Below are 27,514 nucleotides of genomic sequence, written 5' to 3' on the forward strand. Positions count from 1 at the left end.
ACTACCAGATGAAAGGTATGTGGCACGCTCTTCAACATTCCCTCCTACAGGATTCACACACGGGGAGGGGGCATGCTAAATCCTTATTTTTTTGCACTGGCAAGTGTCCAGCTTTTAGAACTGAAATTCTCTGTGTCTGAGGAAATGCCAACATTCCCTGAGAATCTGAGTTAGTTCACTGGGGACCAATGCTACACACTAAGAATGGCATTTGTAGGCTCACTTTACACAGGACAGAGCACCCTAATCTCTACCAGTTAGGAAATGTTTCTGTCATTCATCAGTCATCTTCAAGATCCATTAACTGTTTCTCAATCATAAAATTCTCCAGCTTGAGGGCCAGGTGATCTTTCTGTGAGTTCATTCATTTTTCCATTTATCCATCTATTCACACAAGTATTCATCTAACTATAGATGGCCACTGGCTTCTGGTGTTCTGACTGGTTTATTTTTTGTAGTGTAAAAGTGAAAATCATGTAGTAGAAACTCAACTTTGAGAGTGGATCATTTCACGGAATAGAGACTTGTAGTCTTTCTCTCTGGACGCTGGATGATAGCAAACTGTGACTCCCATTCAACAGCATGAGGGTGAACCACTGACACCACACAGCGTTGTTGAATTAGGATGGTAGGCAGCTCAGGTGTAACAAATGCATTTGACTTCTTTTCTACTAGTGATGGGCACCAGGAAGTTTCTCTTTCCTTTCTTCTTTTCTTCCTTTCTCCATAATCCTGTTTTTTAACCCTTTCTGTTCTTCGGGAACTCAGCTCCTAGGCAGATCAAGTTTCTCCAGCTTTCCCATAAGCAAGCAGATACAACCTCACTGTTAAGTCAGTGAGAATCTGTAACTTGCTGGTTACACATCATGTACCACTACTGTGGCTCACAGGGGCACAGGATACAATCCCTGCCCGCAATATATTCAGAAGTATTAAGAGACCAAGTATGCTCCATCTTAATTCTTAATGTGTCAACAGTACCACTGCCAGCCATGCGTGCGTGCATGCGTGCATGGGGGGGGGGATGTGCACTAATTATCTTTCCTATCCACTCTCCTGAACTGATACTCCTAAGGAAGGGTTGCCAAATGTAGCAGTAAACCTGGCCCCTGCCCCTACTTTTTGACTCAACATTCTGTAGAATTCAGAGAGTGCTTGAAGCTTCTCCTTACAAAGCGTTTCACACTGAATTAGAAAGTACATATCTTCATCAATAAAGATGTAGGTTTTTATTCTGTGGTGAGACTAAGACTGTTGAATAATAGTGGGTAAATTAGCAATAACAAGTAACACACACACAGCTTGATATTTTATAAACCAGTTTGAAATATAGTAAAGAACTTTTAAAAGTGTTTTCCTGTTTGATGACTAAAGAAGAAAAATTAAACCAATAAGTGAAAAGTTTCACATGGAAAATTCAGGGCTCAGAGAGCTTGATTGCATATCTCAAAAGAGGATGTGTATGAACATAATATATGACATTTGAGACTCGGCCCACTGTTTTCAAATGAAATTTTTCTACATTATCTTGGATTCCAGGGAAAAATCTACTGTGTGAATGTTCCATGTGAAGAATGGGAAGTCCTCAAATGCCTTTTCAGTTATGAGAAAGCAGGAGTGAAAGGAAGACACACAAAAACAGAGTTCCTGGGAACAGAAAGAATAAAAAGATTAGGAGGACTATGGAAAATGAAAGAAGGTCAGAATGGAGAGAGAAACTTCTGAGACAAACATCACAGAAAGTACAGAACTCTGCATGGACTGACTTCATTATCACAGCAACTATCCAAACCCATTTCCTTTCTCCTAAGTGAGCCTTACAGTCAGCCTACAGGAGTCCCTGCTGACAAATGGCAGGGACTCCCAAACCCTTACATTGCTCAAGTATCTTATGGCTTGTTTGTCTATCTGTTCTGCCAGTGGTGTTTCAGTGTTTAAGTTGTAATGATCCAATTATTTATTTCCAACATTTTTGTAATGTCTTCCTGTTCAGATTTCTAACAAAACTGAGTTTTTATTATTATGTGTTTGTAGAGACTTTTATTTTGAAAAATCAGTTTTTTCAATACAATGTTATAATTGTAATCTCTTTTTTATTTTAATTTTAAATAGCTTGTTTTACAACCGCATTTTACTTTAAAAAGAGGAATCAAATCATTAAGCACTCAACCAGAAATCAAGAGCGGCCTTTACAGAGAAGTCAGTAACTGGGAACATAGAGCCACCTGTGGTACTTGGTGTTAAAGCACTCTCATCTGGACACCTCATGGGGTGTCCTAACCCTAACCATAACCATAACCCTGAATGGGGTTTTTGTTGTTATTAATCAATCTGTAATTAAGGAAATATTCCAGAGGATGCCCCAAATCCTACCACCATTGATCATATTCCTTAGTGTTTCTGCAGATGAGGAGGACAAGCAGAGGAACTACTGAACCACTCTGCTACCAGGAAGAACCTTCCCAAGAACATATTCTGTTTTAGTCCTCACAAGACAAAAGCAGAAAATGAAATAGAAGTAAGAATTCATGTCTGTTGTTCGATTGTGGTTTGAGATAGGTTCTCTTTACATAGCTCTGCTGACCTGAAACTCCCTATGTCAACCAGGCTGGCCTAGAATTTGTAGCATCCTCCTGTTTCTGCCTCCTGAATGCTGGGATTGTGGCAGATGCCACTATGCCCTACAGCAGTAAGAATTTCAGAGCAGCATTTGTCAGAGGTGATCAATCATCAAATAATTTGGAACCATCTGAAACTATTTCAAACATAAGCACTTCCTTTGCCAATCCAGTTCCTCTCAAACCCAAGCAAGGCTGTTTACAGAAATGCTATCCACTACAATAGGGGTCACCAGAGTAGGAATCTGTAACCACATTACAGTTAGGACTTCAAGAGTGAATTCATCAGCTGCTGGTGGTCACTCCATTTAGAGCTCTCTGGGTCTGCATTCCTCTCATGTAAAGTGACAGTGTCTACGGAGGAGTCATGAAAAGTCAGCTCCAAAGCTGGCAATGTGGTAATTGGTTCTCTCCATCTTTTCTTCGGCTGTCTGCAGCATATCCATACCTTTCCAGGCTCCTTCTCCTTCCTGCTCAGCCAGCTCCAGATGGTGCCAACCAGCCAAGATGACAGGCACAGAGTCCTTCCTTCCTGAGACTCCCTTCCCAGCAAATGGGAAACGTGTGCTTCCCTGCTCTACCCCATCAATCTTCCCTCCCCTCTCTGATCACATGCCTAGGCCTAAACCAATCCTGGCAAAGGGAACTCCATATTAACAGGCTCAACGAAACAGGAGTCAGTCTAGAGTCACATGAGACAGGGGTAGATACCTGGAAAAAAAAAAACTTGTAGAAAAAAACAACAGAAGATTCTAGCTAACATATCAGCCCGCAAGAATGAAGAAGGGAACTGGAAAGATGGCTCAGCAGTTAAGAGCACTTCTTGCAGAGGACCCAGGTTCAGTTCACAGCACCCATATTATGGCAACTTAAAACTTCCTGCACGCGGTTTTAGGGGATCCAATGCCCTCCTCTGACCTCTGAGGGCACCAGGCATACACATGATGCACATACATACATACCGGCACTCATACATGCGGGTAAAGGATGAAGCAAACAACTGGGAAGATAGACGGTTGAGAAACTATGACTTCACGGTACCATAGCACGAATCAAGGGCTAACACATGAAAACAAATTGCCAACTATAAAAGTGAAAAGTTGGAACAGTCAACCCTAAATGGAATTTCTCTATCGAATCCCTCCTCTCAGAGCTCAGGAAACCTGATGAAGAGGAGGCAGAATGTAAGAGCCAGAGGAGATGGAGGACACCAAGAAAACGAATCAACATGAGCAGAGCTCCTATGAACTCACAGACACTGAAGCAGCAAGCAGAAAGGCTGCACCACTCTGTGCCAGGTCGGGCATTTTTATGGGATTCCAGTGGGAAAACAAGTGGGTCTCTAATTCGTGTGCCTTCTCTTAGGCTCTTTTCCTTCTGTTTTCCTGTCCAACTCTCATGTGTTAGTTTTGTTTCATATTACTTACTATGTTTTACTTTGTGATATTTTATTATTATCTCTTAGAAGCCTATTCTTTCTAAGGAGAGACAGAAAGAGAGTGGATTTGGAAGGGGGGAAGAGGAACTGGTAGGAGTAGAGGGAGGAAAAACTGTAATCAGAATATATTATGTGAGAAAATAATCTATTTTCAATAAGATAATCAAAATAAGTAAATAAATGAAAATGCTCTATAAATGTAAAAGATTATCATTCAGTTAGGGAGACATTTCATGTCTCAGTGAGGAAAATCTCAGCCAGGCAGTGATGATGCACCCCTTTAATCCCATCAGAGGCAGAGGCTATAGAGTTTCTGAGTTCAAGGCCAACCCGATCTACAGAGTGGGTTGCAGGACAGCTAGCGCTAACACAGAGAAACCTTGTCAGCAGGAAGGAAGGAAGGAAAGAGGGAGGGAGGGGAGAAAGAGAAAATCTTAATGATAGAGATTCTCTGAAAACAAAAGACACTTTTTTTAAAAAATCACAAAATTAAAAGCTGTGATGACAATCACTCAATTATAAAGTATGAAATGGTAAGCTACTGTGAATACTATACATGTAAACTGACTGAAAGCGCAGCAAGTTTTCCGTGGTTAGGCACCTCCAGCCCACATTCAGTAAGTACTTTCTGAGTACCTGCTATGTATCTGACACAGTACTAAGTACAGAGAACAGAGCAAAGTCCCTACTGTTGGTGCTTGCATTGAATACCGACCTACAGTACTGTTTCATGACAAGCATTCTTAGTGACACAGGTTAAATCCAGGCAAAACTAGGAGTCTTTAAAGAGTAACAAATCAATGATTAGAGGCTGAAAATCACCAATAACCTAGGCTTGCTGGTACACACCTGAAGCTGAACAAGCTGAGGCAAGAGAACCATTTGAGACCAGCTTGAGAAATATAAGACAGAAAGATCCCCCTTTCTGTTTGTTTCTTGTTTGGTTGTTTTCTTTTGTTTAAGACAGGGTTTTCTTGGTGTAGTCCTGGTTTTTCTGGAACTAGCTATATAGACTAGGCTAGGCTGGAACACACAGAGATCTGCCTGTCTCTGCCTCTGAATGCTGGAATTAAAGGTGTGTGCCACCACATCCTGGCTAAGATTCCCCTTTTCAAAAACTTACTACATTTCAAAAAATTACTAAATGAGCTTGGGGCAGAGAGCAACAACGATGTAACTTGAGTCCGCTTGAGGCTGTATTAGCTCTCAGCTAGTGAGATGAGGGGGCCACCTATGATGGTTAGTCTTTATGCTGACCTGGTTGGATTCAGAATCAATATGGAAACACAACTCTGGGATGTTTGGGAGGGTGTTTTCTAGGAGATTTAACTGAGGGGTACAACCACTCTGGGTGTGGACAGTGCCATCCTCTGGGCTGGGGTCCTGAGCTGAACAGAAAGTAAAGGAGAGAATTGAGCACCAGTATTCACCTCTGCTTTGGACTGCAGATGTGATGTGGCCAGCTCACACTCACCGCAGATGTTATGTGGCCAGGTCATGCTCACTGCAGATGTTATGTGGCCAGCTCATGCTCACTACAGATGTGATGTGGTCTGCTCATGCTCACTACAGATGTGATGTGGTCTGCTCATGCTCACTACAGATGTGATGTGGCCAGCTCATGCTCACTGCAGATGTGATGTGGTCTGCTCATGCTCACTGCAGATGTGATATGGTCTATTCACGCTCACTGCAGATGTGATGTGGCCAGCTCACGCTCCTGATGCCATGTCTTCCTCACCTTAACAAAGTGTATTCTCTCCTCATTTGCAAGCCAAACAAAGCCTATCTCCTTTGCCTTTTTGTCAGGCATTTATCACAGCCCTGAGTAAATAATACACACCCCACCTCAAAAGTCAGCCTGTATTTCACAGAGGGGAATTTATCTTTGTCATTTTGGGGTACTCTTGACTTGAGTGGGTGGGTAGGAAGAAAATGTGAAAAACTATATGCACCCATAATTCAAATTCATCTTTGACTCATCAACAGTCATCCAAAAGGGCTTTTCCTGGGGAGTTAACAAGACAGTGTGCCCTCTGGTCTACAAAGTGAGTTCCAGGACAGCCAGGGCTACACAGAAAAACCCTGTCTCAAAAAAATAAAATAATGTTATCTTAAACATGCACATTCCCAACTCTCCTCAGCATGCTCCCCCACTGCATGCCACCACCCCTCCCCCACCTCTTTGTATCCACCGAGTCTAGTTAATGCTGCCTGACTTAACATTGGCTCATCTTGTTTGCTTGATCTTGTTCAGGTAAGCACAGTGAGTTCATGAGTGCAACAGTCATGTATGTAGTCATGTATGTTGTGTCTAGAAGGCAACATTTTACAGCATTCCCCCATCCTCTGGTTCTTACATTCTTTGTGCCCTCCTTTTCTATGATGTTCCTTGAGGCCTGGCTAGGGGTGGGGATATGTGTGTGAACTGTAGAGCACTAAGCACTCAACGGTCCCTTCTTCTAAGCACTCTGACTAGTTACAGAGTCTCTGCATTAACTGCTGAGCACTAGAGAGAGGGGAGCTTCTCTGGCCATGGCTGGGGCAGTCACTAATCTATGTGTATAAACAGAAACATTTGGAAGGCAGTTTGACAACATGACCACTGTCAAAGACAACAGTAGTATGTCCTCCTCTACAGCCTTTGACCAGACTTACAGTACCAGACAAGAATTCTTTCCTGTGGAGCAGACCTCAAAACCGACGCAAAAGTGATTGGTTAGCCACACAGCCCCACTGTAACAGCCAGGCCACTATTGCATCAATGGGCACATCTTGCTTTAGCAGTCAGTTCACCGATGGGTAATATCATTGATAACTCTTCTCCTCAGGTGGCCAGACAGCATCGTCCAGCACTATGAAAGCTAGCCAACAGAAAAGAAGTTTTCAGGTCAGTCGCAGCTCGGTTTCTCTCTATGTCCTACAGTGAGTTGTGTCTTCAGCAGTAGGATCTTCCCATCTAGTTATGGTGGGCAATCAAGAACAATGGCAATCGGCTGTGTTGCTTGGGGGGACCTCTGCAGCTTTCCTGACCAGTAACTTGTAGGTAGGTATCCTACACATGGTATCTCAGTGAATTTTCAAGGTAACTAGCAGATAGTCTAACACTGCACCTCTTACCAAAGAATTGAAAATAGGGACACACATAGACTTGCAGAAGCAGCAAGGAAACTTTATTTGGAGCAAAACAATGGCACAGGTTAAAGGAGGACACACAGTCAAGATTCCACAAGATTGATAGCAGGGCACAGGAAAAGGCTATTCTAGGGCCCAGGCTACAGCCAGGGGGCTCCTTTTATGGGGTCTAGAGAAAGAGGGAAGCTAGTTGTACTAAGGAACATAGTTTGGGTGATTCTGTTTTGACTGATAGATTAGGTTATGTATTCACCCTTCTTATTGTGCATGCCCCTTCTTATAACATATCTGATTTTAACAACAAAGACCTACATAAAAAAAACTGAGGGACTCTCAGTTAATAATTTAACAATGTACCTGAAGGCCTTGGAAAACAGGAACAAAGAACACCCGAGAACAGTAGTCTGGAAGAGATCACCAACATCAGGGCTGAACTTATTGGACTAGAAACAATACAACAACACGAGAATCAATGAAACAGAGTCCTTTCTTTGAAAAGCTTAATGCTGCTGGAAAATCTTTAGACAAATTAACCAAACGAAAGAAAGCAGGGACCCAAATGAATAACTCAGGGATGAAAAGGAGGTATCACAACAAACACTGAGGAAATTCAGAAACTCATAAAGATGTATTTAAAAATCTGAGTTTGAAGCCAGTCTGGTCTACAGAGCTTCTTTCAGGACAGGCAGGGCTACACAGAGAAACCCTGTCTCAAAAAAAACAAACCAAAACAAAACAAAACCAAAAAAAAAAAAATCTGTATTCCACAGAACTAGCAAATCTAAAAGAAATGGATGGATTTCTTGATGTATATGGTCTATCAAAACTAAAATAAGAGGAAATAATTACCTAAATAGACCTATAAGATCCAATGAAATAGAAGCAGAAATTAAAAGTCTCCCAATTGAAAAAAGCAGAGGCTGGATGAATTCAGCACAAAATTCAACCAGAACTTCAAGGAAAAACAAACACCTATGTAAGGATTCAGGCATTATGCTGGCCTACCCCTGTCACCTGGCAGAATGCACTCAGGCAGTACCCTGGTCAGGCCAGGGTTCCATGACTACTAGCCTCCACGCAGGTGCAAAGGACCCTTTTAAAAGAAAGACCCCTGCCCACTTATGATCTCTTTCCCTCTCTTTCCCACTGTTCCCCTAAAGGGGTAGATAGGACTTTTCCTGTCTCCCTCTTCTCTTTTGTCCTCTCTTTGTCCTTGCCTCTTTTCTCATCCCTCTCCCCTTCCCTTTCTAATAAAATTTCTCACTCAAGCTCTGTCTGCCTGGCATGTTTGTCATGTGCCCCTCCCCTTGGTCATGAACTCCATGCACTTTATCATAACAACCAATACCACTGAAATTATTCTGCAGAAGGCAGGGGGCACTGCCAGTCTTTTTACAAAGTCACTATTGCCCTGATATAAAACCAGACAAAGACCCAACAAAAAATAAATAATTTATGCCAGTATGTCTGGTGAACATGGACACAAAAATTCTCAATAAAATATTTGACAAGTGAACTCAAGAACACATCAAAAAAGATCATCCTCCATGATCAACTCAGCTTCATCCCAGAGATGCAAGGATGGTTCAATATAAATGTGTTGATCATCACATAAATATACTCACAGTCACAAACCACATGATCATCTCATTAAATGAAGAAAGAAATCCAACATCCTAGAGAATCTAGGAATAGAGGGAACAGATCTCAACATAATAAAGGTTATACAGCAAGCCCTGCTGAACAGAAAAAGAAAAAAGAAAAACCAAAGCACTTCCACTAAACCCAGGAATAAGATATGGACTTCTACTGTGTCACCTATTCTCAATCCTGTTAAGAACAGAAATTGAAGTCAGAACAGTAAGATAGGTGAAGAGGATAAAGGGCCCAGGACATACAGGCCACTGCCGTTAGTAGACACTAGTGGGTACTGAAGGAAAGAAAACCATATCCCTATTCAAAATGACAGTTAAAGACTAGCTAGTTCCTGCCATAATTTTAATTGGGGGCAGTTATACAGGTGAGCATGATTATAATTGTACTTCTGAAACCTGCTAGAAGGTAAATATATGATAGCAGCTGGTGTGATAAGGTCTATAGACAGTTATTCTTTACTGTAGTGATGCTGTCTTTGTTTAAGATATAAGAATATTCCAGAAGAATTATTATGATTGCTTAAAAGTAAGTTGATCATTAGAAATTACAGAAAAGATACTGTTTTCTTAAGAGAGAAAAGGTCTGGGTATGGAAGGGTGGGGAGGTGGACAGGATCTGGGAGGAGATAAGGAAGGAGGAACTGTGGTCAGAATATACTGTATGAAAACAAAAACAAGTTTATTTTCAATTAAAAATGAAAAATGTAGCTAAAAGAAGATGCACTAAAATGTTTAGGTAGCATCAGGCATATCTACCCAGCTATAAAGATTTTCTCATACAGAGGTCAGCACTGACATTTACAATTAGATAAGGTGCATCATCTTAAGTAGTAAATCAGTAATAAGGGAACAAACCACAGGGAGCCAAAAGACCGCTCAAGCAACTGCTCGGCATGCTGCATGCTCAGCTTCTCGTGAACTCCACTTCCATTCAAACTAGATTAGTTCCAGAACTCAGTGTGAATTTCAAAAAAGCAAGGAAGACTAGGGGTAGGGCAGTCCAGTAGGGTTTTGATGCCCAGAAAGAGCAGGGGTAGGGGCCAGCTCATAGGAAATAGGCCCCCAAGATGAACTGCATTTCATAGTTTTTGTTTTGTTTTTTGGGACAGGGTCTCTACATAGCCCTTTTTGTCCTGGAACTCCCTATGTAGCCTCAAACTCAGAGATCTACCTGTTCCTGTCTCCAGGGGATGCACTGCCATGCCCAACTGTGTTTCATATTCTAAAAAACCCACAAAACTAAAACTATAAAGGCAGAGAAAGGGCCTGAGCAGCCCCTCTAGGGGGCTGAATCCCAGACTCTGGTTCCCAGCCCACTAGTGGGTCAGAGGGACATAATCATGACTTCAGAAGAACTAAGACAGAGCAGAAAGTCAGTGTGCTGGGCACATGAGAAGGCCACATGTCACAGCACAGGAAACCCAGGAAATGCCAAGGTCAGAGAAGAGCTGGCTGGGATCTCACTCCCTGCTCCAATTCTTTTGGAGGGGGTAAGATGGAGGAGGGAGGGAGGTGCTAAATACTATGACTTGTGGTCAGTTTCCAAAACATACACATCCAGTCCTGACTGGGAGCTAGCAAGCTACCCAGAGCTAAATGTTCACTACTTGAAGCTTGAGACTTAAGGATTCATCTAGAAGCAGAAATGTAGTGAGTCCTGTTTGACTGGGTATTAGGCACCAAAACAAAATAACTACATCTGGAAGATTTCTGACAGGAACAAATAACCTCTGCTATCCAAAAGCTCCAGAAAACTGCTTCCTTCCCAGTGACTGCACGAGATGGGGACCCTTTCACGTGAGCGTGCAGCTTCCTTCCCACTGCCCTCTCTCCACTTGTGATTTCGGGGTGAGGTGGTTGCAGGGACTTTCTGTTCATCCAGTCGCCCCAGGGGCACAAAGCAGCTCTGAGGAGGACACGACTCCCTCCTTCTCCAGGTTGAAGAGACCGAGTATTGGGGAAAACAGATTTGGCTGGGGTCTCAACCTCTGCCCCAGTCCTTCTTTTCCAAGAGTCTAAATTAAAACCAGAAGAGCGCAAAGCAGCAGAGGACAAGAAAGCCACTTCCTCGGCTCTTTTGGCTATGTCTTAGAAGCCTGGATTAATTTTTACAATGGTTTGCCCTGGAGGCCTCCCGCTTGTGGGGAGGGGGGTTGCCTCCTTCAGTATCCCGATACCCTGTTCTAAGCGTGCAGCTGAGCAGAAGGGGAGGCTTCATGGCCTTCACTTCTCAGGTGAATAACTACATACCATTCAGTTTAACACTACGGGGATCAACAGATTAATACCTCTGCCTTAAACCACAATTTCGTAACTTCTAAATGCCATAAAGTGGCTTCACTTCCTCCCAACTTTTTCTTTCAGTGTAACCCATGTCAAACTCTATATTTAGCCAAGGCTGACCTTGAGCTTCTGGTCCTTTGACCTCCATCTCCAAAGTGCAGGGACTATAGGTATGCACCACCACGCTCCCTTTATTTGGTTCTGGAGTGGATCCAGGGCTTCCCCATGTTCAGCAAGCTCTCCATCAACTGAACTACATCTCCACTCTTCCAAACTCCTTTTTAATGACATCAAGATGATTCTCAGTAACAAACCAACAAAAAATGCCCCTCTCTCTGTGCCAAAAGGCAAAGCAAAAAAACAGAAAGGCAATGTGTTAGTGGGATTGCTTTTCAAAGTTTTGATCTCCTTTGCTTACACAGGATTATCTATCTCAAATGTCTTCTGGATTTTTCCTTCTCTTCTGTCCTGGGGTATGTAATATAGGTTCAAAATCATTCATGTCAAGAGTGTCAGAATGGCCAGCCTGTCACTTTCCAATGTTGCAATTCAAGTGATTAAGATCTGAACAGTCCTGCAGAAAATCCGGTTCTACAATATAAAAGAAATTCAGAGTTATTAGCAGCCCTGAGGCCTCCAAGGTAAGCTGAAACAGGCTTTCCCATGAAGATCTTAGAGCCAGCCTGCTCCTTACCTGAGGGCCATACAGGCAGGCCCCTGCAGATTCCTGGGCACACACACACACAGCTTGACTGCAGAGTAAAGACCTCCCTTTCAACAATCCCATGGAGTAAACTCCTTCTATGGGACTTGAAAACAAGAGTGTTAGTGCCAAATGATGACTCTCTTATGCAGAGGCGAAATTTTTCTAATTTTACAGCATTAAATAAGGTTCATATAGCCGGGCGGTGGTGGCGCATGCCTTTAATCCCAGCACTTGGGAGGCAGAAGCAGAAGGATCTCTATGAGTTCGAGACCAGCCTGGTTCCAGGACAGCCTCCAAAGTCACAGAGAAACCCTGCCTCAAACAAACAAACAAGATTCATATAGTCAAAAATTAGCTTGGACTTCAATCCAGCACTCTAAGAAATTCTTAATCTTCATAACTGTACTTCAATTGTAGGAAAAACTTTGATTGGCACTTCTTTCAAAAAATGCACACAAATGTTAGAAAATCCACAGTACATAAAACTCCATCAGTAGTCCAGCTGAGTTGGACTACAGTCTAAGTATTAGTGCAATTTCACTTTACAATGAAAAACTTAATAGCAAATTAACCAATACCGTGGTTTCTAAGATGAAATAAAAGTCTAACGTATCTTTTCAAAATAGAATTAGGTAATGAAGGCCACATAGAAACATGACAGTTTCAAGACTTGGGGGTATAAAGTTTTAAAGACAGAAATCAGAGCCCTCTTTAGTCCAGCTAGCTCATTGACATCTGTAGGAAGGTTCTCCCAACCTAAAGCAAGCTGAGGCTCAGCTTTAAGTATTTGCCCAGGGAAACTCAAAATCAGGGGTTCACTTGAGGAATTGAGTCTCCTTTGTGCTAGCCTTGGGGCATCAGATTTCCTTTTTCTGAGATGTAAATCTGTCCCTTACTATTCATGAGATCTGCCCTAATGGAAGCTGCTGAAAGGGCTGGTTGTAAGTAGTAGGGTACAAGGGTACAAGGGAGTTCCCCAGGGCCCCCTTTCCTGAACTTAACCTCTCTGTGCTAGTTGGTTTCAGTCAACTTGACACAAACTAGAGTCAACTGGAAAGAGGAAACCTCAGTTGAGGAACTGCTTCCATCACATTGGTCTACAGGTGAAGGCGTGGGTGTAAAGATTTCACTAGACCCCAAGAGAAGTGATAAATGGGTGTTTATTGGGGAACACTTACACAGATAAATATAAGGAACCTCGGAAGCTTCTCTGTCCTTCCTAATGATCAGCTGACCCAAGAGGAAGTCATGCCTCAAGCTTCCCTCTTTCCATTAAAGCCACATTAAAAGGGTGTGGCCATCATTACACGTTTACTGGCAAGACCACTACATACAGGCGTGTCTGTGTGGTATTTTCCTAATTAATGATTGATGGGAGAGGGCCGAGCCACTAGGCAGGTGGTCCTGGTTGTATAAGAAAAGTTGAGCAAGCCACAGAGAGCAAGCCAGTAAGTACTTCCCTCCAAGTCTCTGCTTCAGTTCCCGCCTGGAGCTCCTGCCCTGATTTCCCACAGTGATGGACTGTGACTGGACAGGAAGTCAAATAACCCGCATCCCCACCCCCACCCTTCCCACCCTCCCCACCCCCACCCTGTCAAGATACTTTTGGCATAGTGCTTTATCACAATAACAAGAGATCAAACTAGGTCACCCTCCCTCAGGTTCCCTCTCATCCTACCATCCTCACCCCTGAAAAAGAATCCCAAATGCTTGCACCCAGGAGGGTCACTGCTTTTTTATTCCTTTTGGAGACACTCATTTTCCAGAGTACTCCTTGAGGTACAGCAACTCTCAGAGTTGATTCTGACTGTGTAGGCTGGCTCTTCAGTCTTACCTGGATCCTTGGGGCTTACCCTCAGGTCCTAGTTGCTCTTCCCCCACTATCTAGGATGCCTTTCCTCTACCATAGATCTTGTTCTTGCTTTTGGTAGCAGAAGGGATTGAACCCAAGGTTTTGTACATACTAAGCAAGGACTCTATCACTGACATACCCTTGTCCCATTTTTCACTATTTTAAGGATGGGTCTCCCTAAATTGCTGCAGTAACTTTGAATATGTAATCCTACTAACTCAACCCCTGAGTAGCCTCTAGGGTAGCTGCACCAACAGGCTCGGCTTACCCCACTTTTTTTCCTCCTAACTCCTATTCATCCTACAACACCTATCAGAGGGAAGGACTGCTCGACTTCTCTGAGCACCAGGTGGAGAACATCAGCTTCCAATAGCTAACAGAAACTACAGAGACTCTGTTTGGTAAGATAGCTGTCCTGAGTTCAAGTATGTATATGATGAACTTAGGGAGGTGTGCTGGTTAGCTTGTCAACTTGACACATGCTAGAATCATCTGGGAAGAGGGAACCTCAAGTGAGAAAATACTCCCACCACATTGGCAAGTCTGTAAGGGCATTTTCTTAATTAATGGTTGATGTGAGAAGGCCCATCCCACTAGAGGCATGGTACCCCTCGGGCAGGTCCTGACCTGTATAAAAAAAGCAGGTTAAGCAAGCTTTGGGAAGAGCCAGCCAGTAAGCAGCACCCCTCCATGGCCTCTGCTTCAATTGCTGCCTCCAGATTGCTTCCCTGACTTCCCTTGATGCTTGAAATAGACCCTATCCTCCCCAAGTTGCTTTGGATTAAGGTCTTTATTACAGCAATAGAAACCTAACTAAAACCAAAGATAGAGATCTGAACAGGACTGGGTCACACCTAGACAGAAATCCCACCTGGCTTTCTTCACCTTAGGCTCTCCTAAAACAGAGCACAGAGGTCTGAGATGACACTCTTCTTTCAACTGCTTTTTCCCTCTTTTTTAATTTCTATTTTGTATGTATGTATTAGTGTTTTGTCTGCATCTATGTATGTGCACCACAGGAATGCCTGGAGCCCTTGGAAACCAGAAAGCCACTGGAACAGGAATTATAGGAAGTAGTGAGTTACCACTTGGATGCTGAGAGCTAAACTAGGGTCCTCTGAAAAAGCAACAAGTGCCCTTAACCCCTGAGCCACCTCTCCACCCCCTGAGTGAAGAAGCTCTTACACAAGGACCACTGACACGCCATTAGCCCAGAAAGAGCAGCCTGAAAAGAAGCAGGGCAATGAGGGACCCTAGATCCCAAAGTCTGGTGTAGCCTTTGTGGCTAAACCCTAGTTACAACTAAAACATCTTCAAGGCCAGTGAGTTCTGGGAACAGGTTCTGCATCAGGGCAGAAAGCTTTACTGGTGACTCAGTTTGTTCTTACATTTCTTATTTTCCCTATGTTTCCTCCTTTGATAATCAAGTAAAGTTCCAATTGTCCTAACTGTGTCACAGTGAACTTGAATACAGTAAAGATTTCTTTTACCTACTCTTTGAAGATTTGAGAACCATCAGCTTAACGAAAATGTACTTCAAGTAGAGGGGAAAAGCAGTTGAAAGAAGAGTGTCACCTCAGACCTCTCTGCTTTGTTTTAGTAGAGCCTAAGGTGAAGAGATTTAGAGGACAAGAAGGGTTGTGGAGCCCAACCATTCTTCCCCATCTGAAAGTTCTCTTTCCAGTACTGTATCTTAAATGTAGTGGTTTTGTTTTATTATATAGTATTCTTGGCCTGGGGTAAGACTCAGTGGTAGAATGTTTGCCTAGAATGCACCAAACTCAGGGTTCCACCCCTAGTACCACACACATACACAAAACAAAACCTGTACTCTAATATTTCTACTACTCAACTGTGAGCATCCCTGTCATGCACACACACACACAATAAGAGCACATTAGTGACTCAACTGTCTAATCGGATGAATGAAGCAATGCTTGCACTTCTCAGTTTTAAAGTGTGGAAGGCACTCAGGTCAATACTTCCCCCCCAAATGTATGCTTGTCTGCATAAGGTTTTCATGGGTCATCAAAATATTCACTCAATAAATATCAATTAAATCCAGAACAAATAAGACTCTACTTCCAGAAACAGAGCGAAAGAAAGTCCTTCAACAGTCACTGATGCAACAAATATCAAGAAACTCCTGAGTGCCAGGCACTATGTCGATCACTACAATCAATGAGACACACAAACCTCACTAGTGAGTTTACAGAAGACAGAACAGACATGAAGTATGTACACTACTGTTTACAACAAAAAATGCTATGTGTTTTCAAAGGCACACATAAAGGCTATAATGAGTCAGAAGTGGAAAAAAGAAATAAGGGTTTCCTAAGAACAAGGCTATACAACATTATTTGTAGCTGACCCTTGTAGTTCAATAATGAATTGGCAAAGCAGTTAATGGTAATGTCTTTGTAAGTGTTGGTTAAAAAAAATCAATATTCTGTCTTCCTATCTTTAGCATTATATCAAGAGGCACTAACATTGATTTTGAAAAGGAAGAACACAATCAATTCTCTTTTAGTGAAAACTATAACTAAAAATGCTCCCTAAAACAGTTACTTTCATGGTTGAGTGACCCAGACTTGCCAACCTGAATAATGAAATTTACAGAGCCAAGGACCCAGATTTTTGTAGAAGCCCATTTTACAGTAACTCAACAATAAGATCAATTCTGTTCTATACTCTGCAAAATAAGAAAGCAAGAGAATTAAGCACTACACTTCCTTTGTCCTGTGATGAAACGAAACTTACTCTTCACTTTCTTCCACACATACTGTTAGCTTCTCTAGACACTGAACTGTCACCTCCACTAAAGTTGTTTCCTTCGAGGAAAAGACATGGGAATGGGAGTCAGATGCTCCAAAGCTAATCTTAAGAACCTGAGGTCTGACAAGCTTTCTCCTCCTGCGGCTTGATTCAATGAACTTACGAGTTGCTTACAAATTAGGAGTCAGTTTCATCTCTAGTAATGGAAAGGGAGACGTTATCAATAAAGTTCTTCCATATATTTTATGGAAAATATTCCAAAAAGATAATTCTTTGACAAAAAAAAGTAAGCCCAGAAGCAGTCTGACGCAGTCTAAGCATGTGGCACCAAAGGAAAAAATTAAGCACTGTCATAAGACTTATTTATGAATTTCAAAGCGCTCCCACATCCATTTCATTTCATTTCTTCTATTCTTCCAGGGCTGGCTGCCATTTAACAAATGTTGGCACTGTTTCCCCCACGAATCTGCATAGGAAATGAAGCAGGTGCCATTTATATCAAGCACAATACAGATGTAGATGTGTAATATATACATGTAATACACTCTTCCTAGTTATAGTCAAGAACCTAAGAAACAAATCAAGTCAAAATGTTTGCGTTTATAATTAGAGAAAGTGACAAAACGATTATTTAAATAAAAAAAGAAGAAGCGAACACTTTTGCTACCTCTGCAATTTTAGGAGTCATTATGGAAGAAAACTACCTCAGCAAGGTACCAATTTCAATTAAGAAAACCTAACTAATTTATTGGAGCTAAAAACCCAGATAGTCACATACCTCTACCATGTTACAATTGTTTTTAGAATGCTTGTAGATAATACTCAAGTAGTAATTTCATAAATGTATTACCCTAGTTCCTATATTCTGGTAGCTTTCCTCTGGAAATCAAAACGCAGAGCAAGGGAGAATACTGAGGGCAGAACAACTAGAGTTACTTCTGCTAACTAGGCAAACGGAAAGGAAGCAGGCAAAGGGAAGGAACTCAAGTAGTTGTCTGCAAAAGTGATGCCTTGCAATTTCCAGACACTTCCCCTTGAACTCCAAGACATAAGATTTTAGGAAAGGAAGGCACTACAGGCAGAAGCCGAAAGTTACTGTCTTCACAATTTAACAATCCTTGAGTTCGGTCAAAGATGTCCTGGAGAGACACAGATTGCTGAACTGTATAGAAGAAAGCAGTGATGTTTCCTTCCTCGTTTGGGGATCCAAGAACCGGACGAACTAGCGTCCCCAAATCATCTTGGTGCAGCGGACTTATTCCCAGCTAATACACCTGCAAGGCCGGGCGGCTCCTCCCTCTGCCCCTCCCATCCCCGAAACTGGACACTGGTCAAGTGTCCCGTGCACCGTTAGCTCAAAGGCCACTCGGACTCTACCAGGAGACAGTGCCCGCGGCCGAGGCCGCAGCGCAGCGCTCGGAACCGAACCAGTAGGCGCGGTCTCCACTCCCACCAAGCCCCGGCCGGACCTCCGCGCGGCCGAGGGGCAAGCAGTCCGTACCTGTCTTCCGAGACGCTGATAACACCCTCCTCCTTAGGCACGATCACCGCCATGTTCACCACCTCCTGCGACCCCTCGACCCGTTGCAGCAGGATCGGCTTGCGGGTCAGGGGCTGGGGCTGGATCTCCGCCGCCATCGGAGGGGGGCGCGCCCGGGGAGCAGCCGACCGCGCCGGGGGACTGGGCTGAGGAGACAGCTCAGGCTCGCACTCAGGATCTGGCTGAAATGCGAAGCGGGCCTTCGGGAGCTGGCGACCATAGCCCTGCCGCCTGTCCAGGGAACGTGCCCACTCCGGCTTCTCCAACCTATACCGCCGCCACACCGGCCGCAAGCCGGCGCCACCTAAGAGAGCAAGGGGCGGGGAGCGGGGGCGGGGCAGGGGCGGGGCCTGCCGCAGGGCGGCCCGCTCCACTTCCGGAGGATGGGCACCTGGGATCAATGCGCGTGCGTCAATCCAGCAACCACTTCCGCTCCGTGTCCCGTTGCCCCCTCCCCCCTTAAACTTTTCTAGGCGTGCAGCTCCGCTGGGACGCATGCGCTCTGTTCCCGAGGTTCCCTAGCCCTTCTTCCACACCCAAAACTTGGTCGTGTTTCTCCCCGCCACCCCGCCCCGCCCCGCTCCGCTTTGTGAACGCGCTTGCCCAGAGCCCCACCCTCTCCAGACTCCAAAGAACGGGGCGGGGAAAAGCCGGCGTCATCTGGGCCCGAAAGGATCGTGAAGGAGGACGGAGGCTAAACTAGTTGTGGAGACACTGTGCATGCGCGCAGATGACTCGCCTCTAGGTTTTAACAATAATGCACCGGGGAGGGCGCTGTGTTGTCGGCCAGGATTAAACTCTCGCTCCTGTTCGCACCGCGTGGACTCCTGGGTGTTGTAGTTTTCTTCATTCTCCCCGTCCTTGTTCCAGAAGGCCATAACCCCCCCCCCCCCCCACTTCTCAGCCCTGGGGGAAAGAAAAAAGGCATGGGTAAAGGTGGCCCAGCGTCGTCTGTAGAGTATTGCCCAAATCACTGTCAGAACCAATATCTAAGGTGGAGAACTGAAAGGCAGGCGCTGTCGAGCAAGACTTCTCCCTGTGTCACCACACTGCCACCCCTTGTAGTGCAGCATGGGGGTAGGGAAAGAAGAGACTCAAACACAGCTTCTTTAAGGGGGCTCTGGGATCATGATTTCAATCTTCTCTGTGTTATATGACTAAGGACCCACACTCTTTTTGTCCGCTCATTTCCAGTCCTCAGCAATTAAACATTTTTGCTCTCTCCAGTGACAATGGGCAGTTACTATAATAACAATAAAGTACAGAATGACTATAATAAAGAAGATAAACGTTGACTGGGCTCTGGAAAAATTGGAACTCCATACACTGCAGGTGGGAATGTAAAATGGCTCGGTCTCTTTGGGGGAAAAAAATGTAGCCTCGATTGAGAGATAAACACTGTACTACTGTCAGATCCAAAAGAAACTTGGGACAACTAAATATCTGTGGCGCCTATTAGCATACTAAAGTGAATGTTAGCCTCCAGGCTCACCCATGTGGCTCTTCCGGTCACTTCCTCAGCGTCTCATTCCTACACACACACACACACACACACACACACACACACACACCACCTCCTCTTCTCTCTTCTGTCTTCTGACTTCTCTCTTCATCTTCCTCTATTTCCTCTCTCTCTACTCCTTTCATGGCCTGGTTGAGTCTACTAACTATGTTTAGTCTACTAGTTTCTCTCCCTGCTCTGGACTCTTCAATTGCAGCTGGCTATACTCCACAATGTATCTACATTCCCACCTGCAGTTTATGAAGGAGTTCCAATTTTTCCATAGCCCAGTCAACGTTTATCCTCTTTATTATAGTCATTCCATATCTACAATGAAAACCTTCTCCACAGCTATACTTTGGAGTGGTCATGTCATTACTTAAGACAGCCACCATGTGACCTGGCAAATTCACTTCTGCATATAGAACAAAGAAAAATGAAAATGACCTCATACAAAACTGAATATGCTACTTGTGCTTGTTAGTTTTTGTCAGCTTGACATGAACCAGCATCACCTGGGAAGAAAACTTCAATTGATGATTTTCTTGATAAATAATTGATATGTGAAGGCCCAGCCCTCTATAGATTCCACTTACATAAAATATCCAGAGAAGGCAAATCTATTCGGACAAAAATCAGATTAGTGGCTTCACAGACTTGGGAAAGGAAGGACTGAAGCAGTCTGAGGGCTGTTTGGGGTTCATGTATGTCCAGGTGCCGGTGTGCATCTGACGCCCACGACTGTCAGAAGCGGACACTGGATCCCCTGGAACTGGAGTTATGGACAGTTGTGAGCTCCTAGTCAGTGCTCTGAATCAAATGTGGTTCCTCTGGGAGAGTAGTCAGTGCTCTTCACTGCTGAGCCATCTCTGCAGGACTGTTTCGTATTTATTTTATATCATGTGTATGTATGTGTGCCTGAGTGTGTATATGTGTACCACGAGTATGCAGGAGCCCACTAAAGTCAGAGGAGGTAGATCCCTTGGAACTGGCTTTATAAACGATCATGAGCCACAGTATGAATGCTTGGATTTAAACCCAGCCCTCTAACAAGTGTTCTTAGACACTGAACCATCTTCCTAACCCACTACCAAGGCTATTTTTGATAATTGGATTAAAATGAGTTCTAGTAGATTAACTTTTCACTCTTGGATGGCCAATTATGGAAGAGTGTAAGACAAGGCAAAAGGTCACAACAGACTCCCCATGGGCATTTTAGTAACAAACAACATACATTTTTTGTGGCACATTCAGAAACCAAAACTGGTGATAGAAGTCTGGGTGGGGATCTGGGACCCTGGATTCAACTGATGAAATACACAGGAATCCAAGCGCACATAGCAGTCTGAGACCCATAGGGGTAGTCATTAATGGACACTAACTAATAGATAACGAAAACCAGCCTTCCGGTAGGAATTCAAGAGCGAGAGTCAAATCCCTGGTGACAAAGGGAAAACACAAAGGACCATGGAGGTAGAGGAACGGGTGTTCCAAACCAAAGGGCAAGAGAGGAGATGAGTGCTTCACAAGGTGTCCTGGAGCAGAGGGTTTAAACCTTCTGCACATGGACCCCAGACTGATGACTGAGGGGCCAGCATGGGACTGATCCAGACACCCTCCCATCGAACCTGGGTGACAGAGAGGAGGCCTTGGAAATCTGTGGGACCTTGGAGAGTAAAGCAGTATTTATTCCTGGCATACAGATGGACTCTGGGAACCCATACCACATGGAGGGATGCTCTGTCAGTCTGGACACATGGGGAAGGACCTAGGCCCTTCCTGGGATGATGTGACAGACTCTGAAAATCCCTCATGGAAGCCCTTTTCCTCCCTGGGGAGCAGAGGGGGGATGGAGTGGGGGTGAGGGGTTGGGAGGGTTGGAGGGTGGGGGAGGAGGGAAGGGAGAGGGAACTGAGAGTGACATGTGTAAAAAGTTAAATAAAAAATATGGAAGAATAAAAAACTTCTGTGAGTCACGGGTGGATAATCCCAACGCTAACTGTACGCAATGGTCACACAAGAAAAGAAAGAGGAGGAAGAGGGGATGGAGATGACCCTTTGTTTGGAGGAATAATCCCTGTATATTGCAAGGAACTGCTGTAAAGGACAATGGAAGACGTTAACGAGAAGAAGGGGTTAGAGGTGACACCTTTGTCTCAAGTCAAAAGAATGTGATGTAAGTAACGGATTACTAATAAAGGGCATGGACCACCAGTCAGAGTCAGACCAGCTCACAGGCATGAAAGTCTCAGCTTTTCAAATGTCAAAGTTCAGGGATAAGAAGTGAAAGGTAACTTCCTCTTTCATTTTGTAAGTCAGTTTAGAATTTAGTTTGGAACTTGAGTGAGTTTTCTTACTGACTCAATTATACACTGGTGACTCGAAGACTCTGCAGTGTACAGGCGCTATGATGAGTATCTTGTCTTCCCATCAAGAAAACATGCCTTCTGCCTTCTTCCTTTCCTCTCCCTTTCAGTGAGCCCCTTCAGCAGGAAGGTTTGGTTTGGTGGAGACTGGGGATGCAGGTCAGTGGTAGAGTATCAGCCTGGCATACTGGAAGCCCTGGACGCCACCCCTAGTACAGAAATTAATAACTAAATGAATAAACAAACAAATAAATATATAAATAAGTGAAAACTCTAAAATCTGATAATTCTAGAGCCTGACTCCACCAGAACGCCTGGAAATTTTTTAAAATGTAAAACCCTAGACCCTGTCCCATTGACTAGTGAATCTATGCTTTTAGGAGCATGACTTGAGTACTGTAGGAAGTGTTTTCAACTGCTTCTAATGTAGGGAGCCCTCCAAGTCTAGTTTAAAATACCCAATAAAGGCCGGGAGGTGGTGGCACACGCCTTTAATCCCAGCACTCGGGAGGCAGAGGCAGGCAGATGTCTGTGAGTTCAAGGCCGGGCTGGACCGATAGCCTCCAAAACAATACGGAGAAACCCTGTCTCGTAAAAACCAAAAAACCAGAAAAAAAATACCCAATAAAGAGCTCACAGGAAAGATACTTTGCTCAGCCTAGTCAACAAGGGCGTAGGAGGTGGAGAGGTACCTTAGTCCTGCCTCAATGAGATGATGGGACAAACTTAGTAGACTTCCTAGGGAAAGCCTTACCTTCTCCGAGGAGCAGATGGGAGGTGGCGGGGGGAGGAATGGGGAGAATGGGAGGAGATGAGGGAGGGGGAACTGGGATTGGGATGTAAAAAATAAACTAATAAAAGAAAACAGAGCTTATAGGAAGATGGGAGGCAGTGTGGATGTAGGGTCTCCAGCAGGAGGAGTAGCTCTGATCTTTTTTCTACATCAAGGAAGGACGGTGTAGGCTGCCGGGTTTTCCACTGTTGTTAATGCCTGCTTATGTTTAGGCAGGTATCTTTGCTGTTGCCCAGTGAGTAAGAGAACAGCTGTCTTCCTGTATTCGGTTGTTCTGGGAACTGCTATGAAAATGTTTTTGGTGTGTGTGTGTGTGTGTGTGTGTGTGTGTGTGTGTGTGTGTAATATGTGTGCAGGTTATACCAGAAGAGGGTCTCAGATTCTGTAGAGCTGGAGTTATAGGTGGTTATGAGCCACTTGGGTCCTCTGCAAGAGCAGTACACAGTCTTTGCCAAGGAGCTGTGTCTCCAGCTTCCACTTGTTTGATTTTGAGAGCATGTCTCGTTGTGTAGCCCAAGCTGGCATTGATCTTCCTCTACTGAGATTATAGGTGTATGCCACAGTGCCTGACTAAACACAAGTTTTTTGATTTTCAATGTTTAGTTTTTGTTTTTTGAGAGGTTTTTTCTTAATCTTCTTCTCCATTTCTCCTGCTTTAACCTAGACAATATATGCCGACAGCAAGGCTCTACACATAATGAGGAATGAAGCTGGGTATACCTACATATCATCTACCTATTACCTATCTATCATCTACTGTCTGCCCAGCTCTCTTCCTACCTACTATCTTTTCTTAACCCTTCTTAAAGTTTTTTTCAGATTTATATTAGAGTGTGGAATGCCTTAGACAGCATGAGTGTGGAGGTTGAAGGACAGTTTGCAGAAGCTACCACTTTGCTACCACTATTTTGGTGTCAGAGATCAAACTCAGGTCATCAAGCTTGGCAGCTGGTGCCTTTACTAGTTGAGCCATCTTGGCAGCCCAACTCCTATTTGTTTTCTAAATAGACTTCATTTTGTACCAACATTGTCACAGTAAAATTGAGCCAGAAGCACAGTAAGTTCTCATGAATTTCTCATGTATTCCGGGCCCTAATAGTTACAGTGTTTCAATTCCCCCACCTCTCCCACCAGTGTGGAGCATTTGTTACCATCAGGGAGTTTACAGGGGCTGCCACCCGTCACGCAGAATCCAGTTTCCTCTAGGATTCCTTCTTGGAATTGTGCATTCTACAGCTTAGGACAAACATAGATGTGTGCCAACCAATGTACAATCATACAATAGTATTGTTTCTCCCCAAATCCTCTGTGTGCCAACTGTTCATGCCTCTTTCTCCCCAGCCTCTGTCAATTACTGGTCTTTTTACTGTCTCCACGGCATTGTTTTGTTTTCAGGTCTGGTTATTGAACACAGTTATTGAACACAGTTTTTGCAGGTCTGGTTATTGTGACATATTTGTGTACTCTATGAATATATATTGCTGTGGTTGGTGTAATAAAAAGCTGGATAGCCAATAGCTATGCAGGAAGAGGTTAGATAGGACTTCCGAGCAGAGAGAGAGAGAGAGAGAGAGAGAGAGAGAGAGAGAGAGAGAGAGAGAGAGAGAGAGAGAGAGAGAGAGCACGCCTGGGTGAGGTAACCCAGTCACAAAAAGAGAAACATGGCATGTACTCTCTCATATATGGATTTTAGACATAGATCTGGGGAGTGCCAGCCTACAATCCTATGGCCAGAGAGTCTGGGAAACAGAAACTTCATTTAGTGGCTGATCGAAGAAGAGGAAGACTCCCTTGGTTAAGTACTGAGCTGAACTCAAGAAAGCCAGTAACAGAGAGGGAGGACTGATGATCAAAGGGATTAAGACTGGGCTGGTTTAACCCCCAGAAACAGCTGACCAGACAAAGGTTAACTCTTGAATCCCAGGCATCAGCCTGGGAATCCAGCATGGGACTGATCAAGACCCCCTGAATCTGGGTGTCAGTGAGGAGGCCTAGGGAATCTATTGAGCCTTGGGCAGCAGATCAGTACCCATCCCAAGTATACACACGGACTTTGGACTCCCATAGAACAATGTGAGGTGCACTCTCACCCTGAACTCTTGGGGAAGGGTCTAGGCCCTGCCCTATATGAAATGACAGACTATGGACACCCCAATGGAGGGCCTCACCCTCCCTGGGGGAATGAGGGGATAACGGGGGGGGGGGGTTGGGGGAGGGCACGGGAGGAGGGGAGGGAATGGGAGAGGGACCTGGAACTGACTTGTGAAGCAACCTCGTTTCTTATCTAAATTTAAACTGGAAAATAAAATAAAATATGGGTTAATTAAGTTATCAAAGCTAGTTGAGAAAAAGCCTAAGCTAAGGCCAAGGTTTCATAATTAATAAGAAGTCTCCCTGTCATTATTTGAGAACTGACTGGCAAGACAGAGAAAGACTTGCCACAGGGCCTGGAATGTGCAGGGAAAAGACTTTATTACTCCATGTCCCTCACCAGCTATATATTTTTTTCTGAATGCTTCACAGCTGTAACCCTACACTATGCAATCGTTTCCGACGTTCTTTCACTTGGTAGCCTGGCTTTAAGGTTCCTCTATGGTGTTTCATGTCCTTGTGGTTCATTTCTTGTATCATTGAGGAATATTCCATGTTTTAGATGTACCACCATTTACTACTTCTCTACTTACTGAAGGCATCTTGCTTGTCAGGGTTCAGCAACTATGATGAAAGTAACTGCAAACATCAATATGTTCCCTTTAGTGTCTACATAATGCAACTACCTTAGGCATGAAGGAGCAAGGTTTCTGGATCTTATGGTAAAACTGTTCAGGTTTGTAAGACCCTGGCAAGCTATCTTCCAAAGTAGCTCTACCATTCTGCACTGCCACCTGCACATTACGTCAGTCAGACTTGCCTAAACTTCAGAGGAAGATCAACTCTTCGAATTTTCTACAGAGGAACTGAGAGAGAACAGAGAAAAACAACGGGAGAATAAACCGGGTCTTAGGGAGATGATGATGATGGAGAAAGCGAATGGGAAGGTAAGGAAAGACATTTTCCATAATGTCCATGCAGCTACACACACACTCACCAGTCCACTGGCTCTCTACAGGCTGAGGAGGTCTGCTTCTTAGAAGACCCAGAGCTTGGAAATCCCAAGGGCACTTGGACAGGAAAAGCAAGGTCAGTGAAGCTCTCCAAATCTGTTGGTTAACCAAAGCAAGTACCTCACAGGACTAATAAACACAAAAGGCCTTGGTTTCACTTAGGAATCTCAGCCTAACTCACCCTTCAGTGGACATTATCTTTATTCATTCCTTTGTCCAGAAAATATTTATTCAGTTTCTGCTGTGTGCCAGGTACTGAGCTGGATGCTGGACGTGATCAACTGTCTTATGAAATCAAGGGCAGAGCTCAGAGCTGCGCTTGCCTTGAGTTTATCATTAGAAGGCCTCTAGCACTGGGACACAAGGAACAAGTAAACAAGAGGAATTGATGCAGCAAGAATCTAGTAAGTAAAAGTCAGGCTTCAGCTGAAAGTGAATGTTTGGTGAGAGCTACTGCAAGTGTTCTACATCAAATAGTATTGAGTAGGAAGTACTAACAGAGCAGAGATGGTCCCTGTGGATAGTCAAATGGGGGAGGGATGTGGGTGTGACATATATTGTCATTTTGTCAAAATGATTTAGTAGCTTAGAAGTACCAGTATAATTATGGTTCTTTGGTTAGGGAATAAACAATTTATATCTTGTGATAAATCTGGCAATAATGTATTTTTCAACAGGTGTCTGCTTTTTGTTCAGCTTTCCACTGCAAATTATACAAATGACAAAGAGCAGTGGTTCTGTTGAGGAGGAAAGAGCTTGTCTTTCTCCTCAACAGCATTAGTTGAAGGCCACTGCTTAATGACAAAAATGTTAATGCTGCCCCTAGAATCTTGGCAGAAATGGCATCTGACATTCTTTGGATATATCTAATGAGACTTTTAAATACTTTTCATATGCTTCAGGGGCCAGCAAAATGTGCGTGGCTCACTTCAGATGACGCAACTGCTGTCATACATGCCTCTGCCTCATCAACATGGTTTCCTGCAAAGTGCTCCGCGCCCTTGACTCTACATTGTAAACTCCTTTTAAGTAGACACTCTCCTGACCTCCTGCCCCTGGCATGGAGTACAAGGCCTGATGAGGGACCCTAATAATGACAAACAAGGTAGAAAGACAGACCCTCTGGATCTTTTCAAAATAGTTTCCAGTGAAGTGGCAAGGAGATGACACCGTGCTTCTCATATAAACAGTAATTTGTCCTAGAGCTCAAAGAGATCAGGACGAATGCTTGTTACCAAAGACACTTCTCCTGAAGAGATTGGTTAGGTTCAGGCTAATGTCCCTGAGGAGCAGCGAACGTCTAGGGAAAGAGGCTTTTGTACTGACGGATTTAAGGTTACTCTTTTACTGCCACTGCTCTTCTGTCTCTAGCAGAAAAAAACAAGCAAGCAAAACGAAAACCAAACAAAGCCTTTCAAATGAAGAAAGCATTGTGTTGATATGTGAAAAAGTTCATATAAGGAATAGAAGAACCAGAAGTCCCAGAGCAAAATGAAGACCAAGATGTTACTGATAGTCGTTCCCTACATTGAGCTCCTCTCGCTCACAGAAAGTTCTGTGGCTTTCTATGAATGTATAATATACAAATGAACTATTTTTGAATTTGTAAAGATTTATTTAACTCATATGAGTGTTTTTCCTGAATGGATGTATGTACACAACATATATGTCTGGTGCCTTTGGAGATCAGAAAAAGGCATTGGATCCCCTCAAACTGGAGTCATGAACCACTATGTGTTTGCTAGGAT

The 27,514-nt window shown here is 43.9% G+C and overlaps 1 protein-coding gene across 1 annotated transcript in view; it reads right to left on the reverse strand.

Moving 5' to 3' along the window:
• Wdfy2 (WD repeat and FYVE domain containing 2) overlaps positions 1–18,329 on the reverse strand; it is a 145,019-nt gene extending 126,690 nt beyond the window's left edge. The window contains exon 1 of the mRNA XM_005075280.4: positions 17,964–18,329. Coding sequence (XP_005075337.1) covers positions 17,964–18,100 — 137 coding nt within the window. The 5' untranslated portion in view covers positions 18,101–18,329. The remainder of the gene's footprint in view (positions 1–17,963) is intronic.
• Between the last annotated feature and the right edge of the window lie 9,185 nt (positions 18,330–27,514).

The sequence above is a fragment of the Mesocricetus auratus genome, unplaced genomic scaffold, assembly GCF_017639785.1.
Source record: "Mesocricetus auratus isolate SY011 unplaced genomic scaffold, BCM_Maur_2.0 Super-Scaffold_100707, whole genome shotgun sequence".
Classification (NCBI taxonomy): Eukaryota; Metazoa; Chordata; class Mammalia; order Rodentia; family Cricetidae; genus Mesocricetus; species Mesocricetus auratus.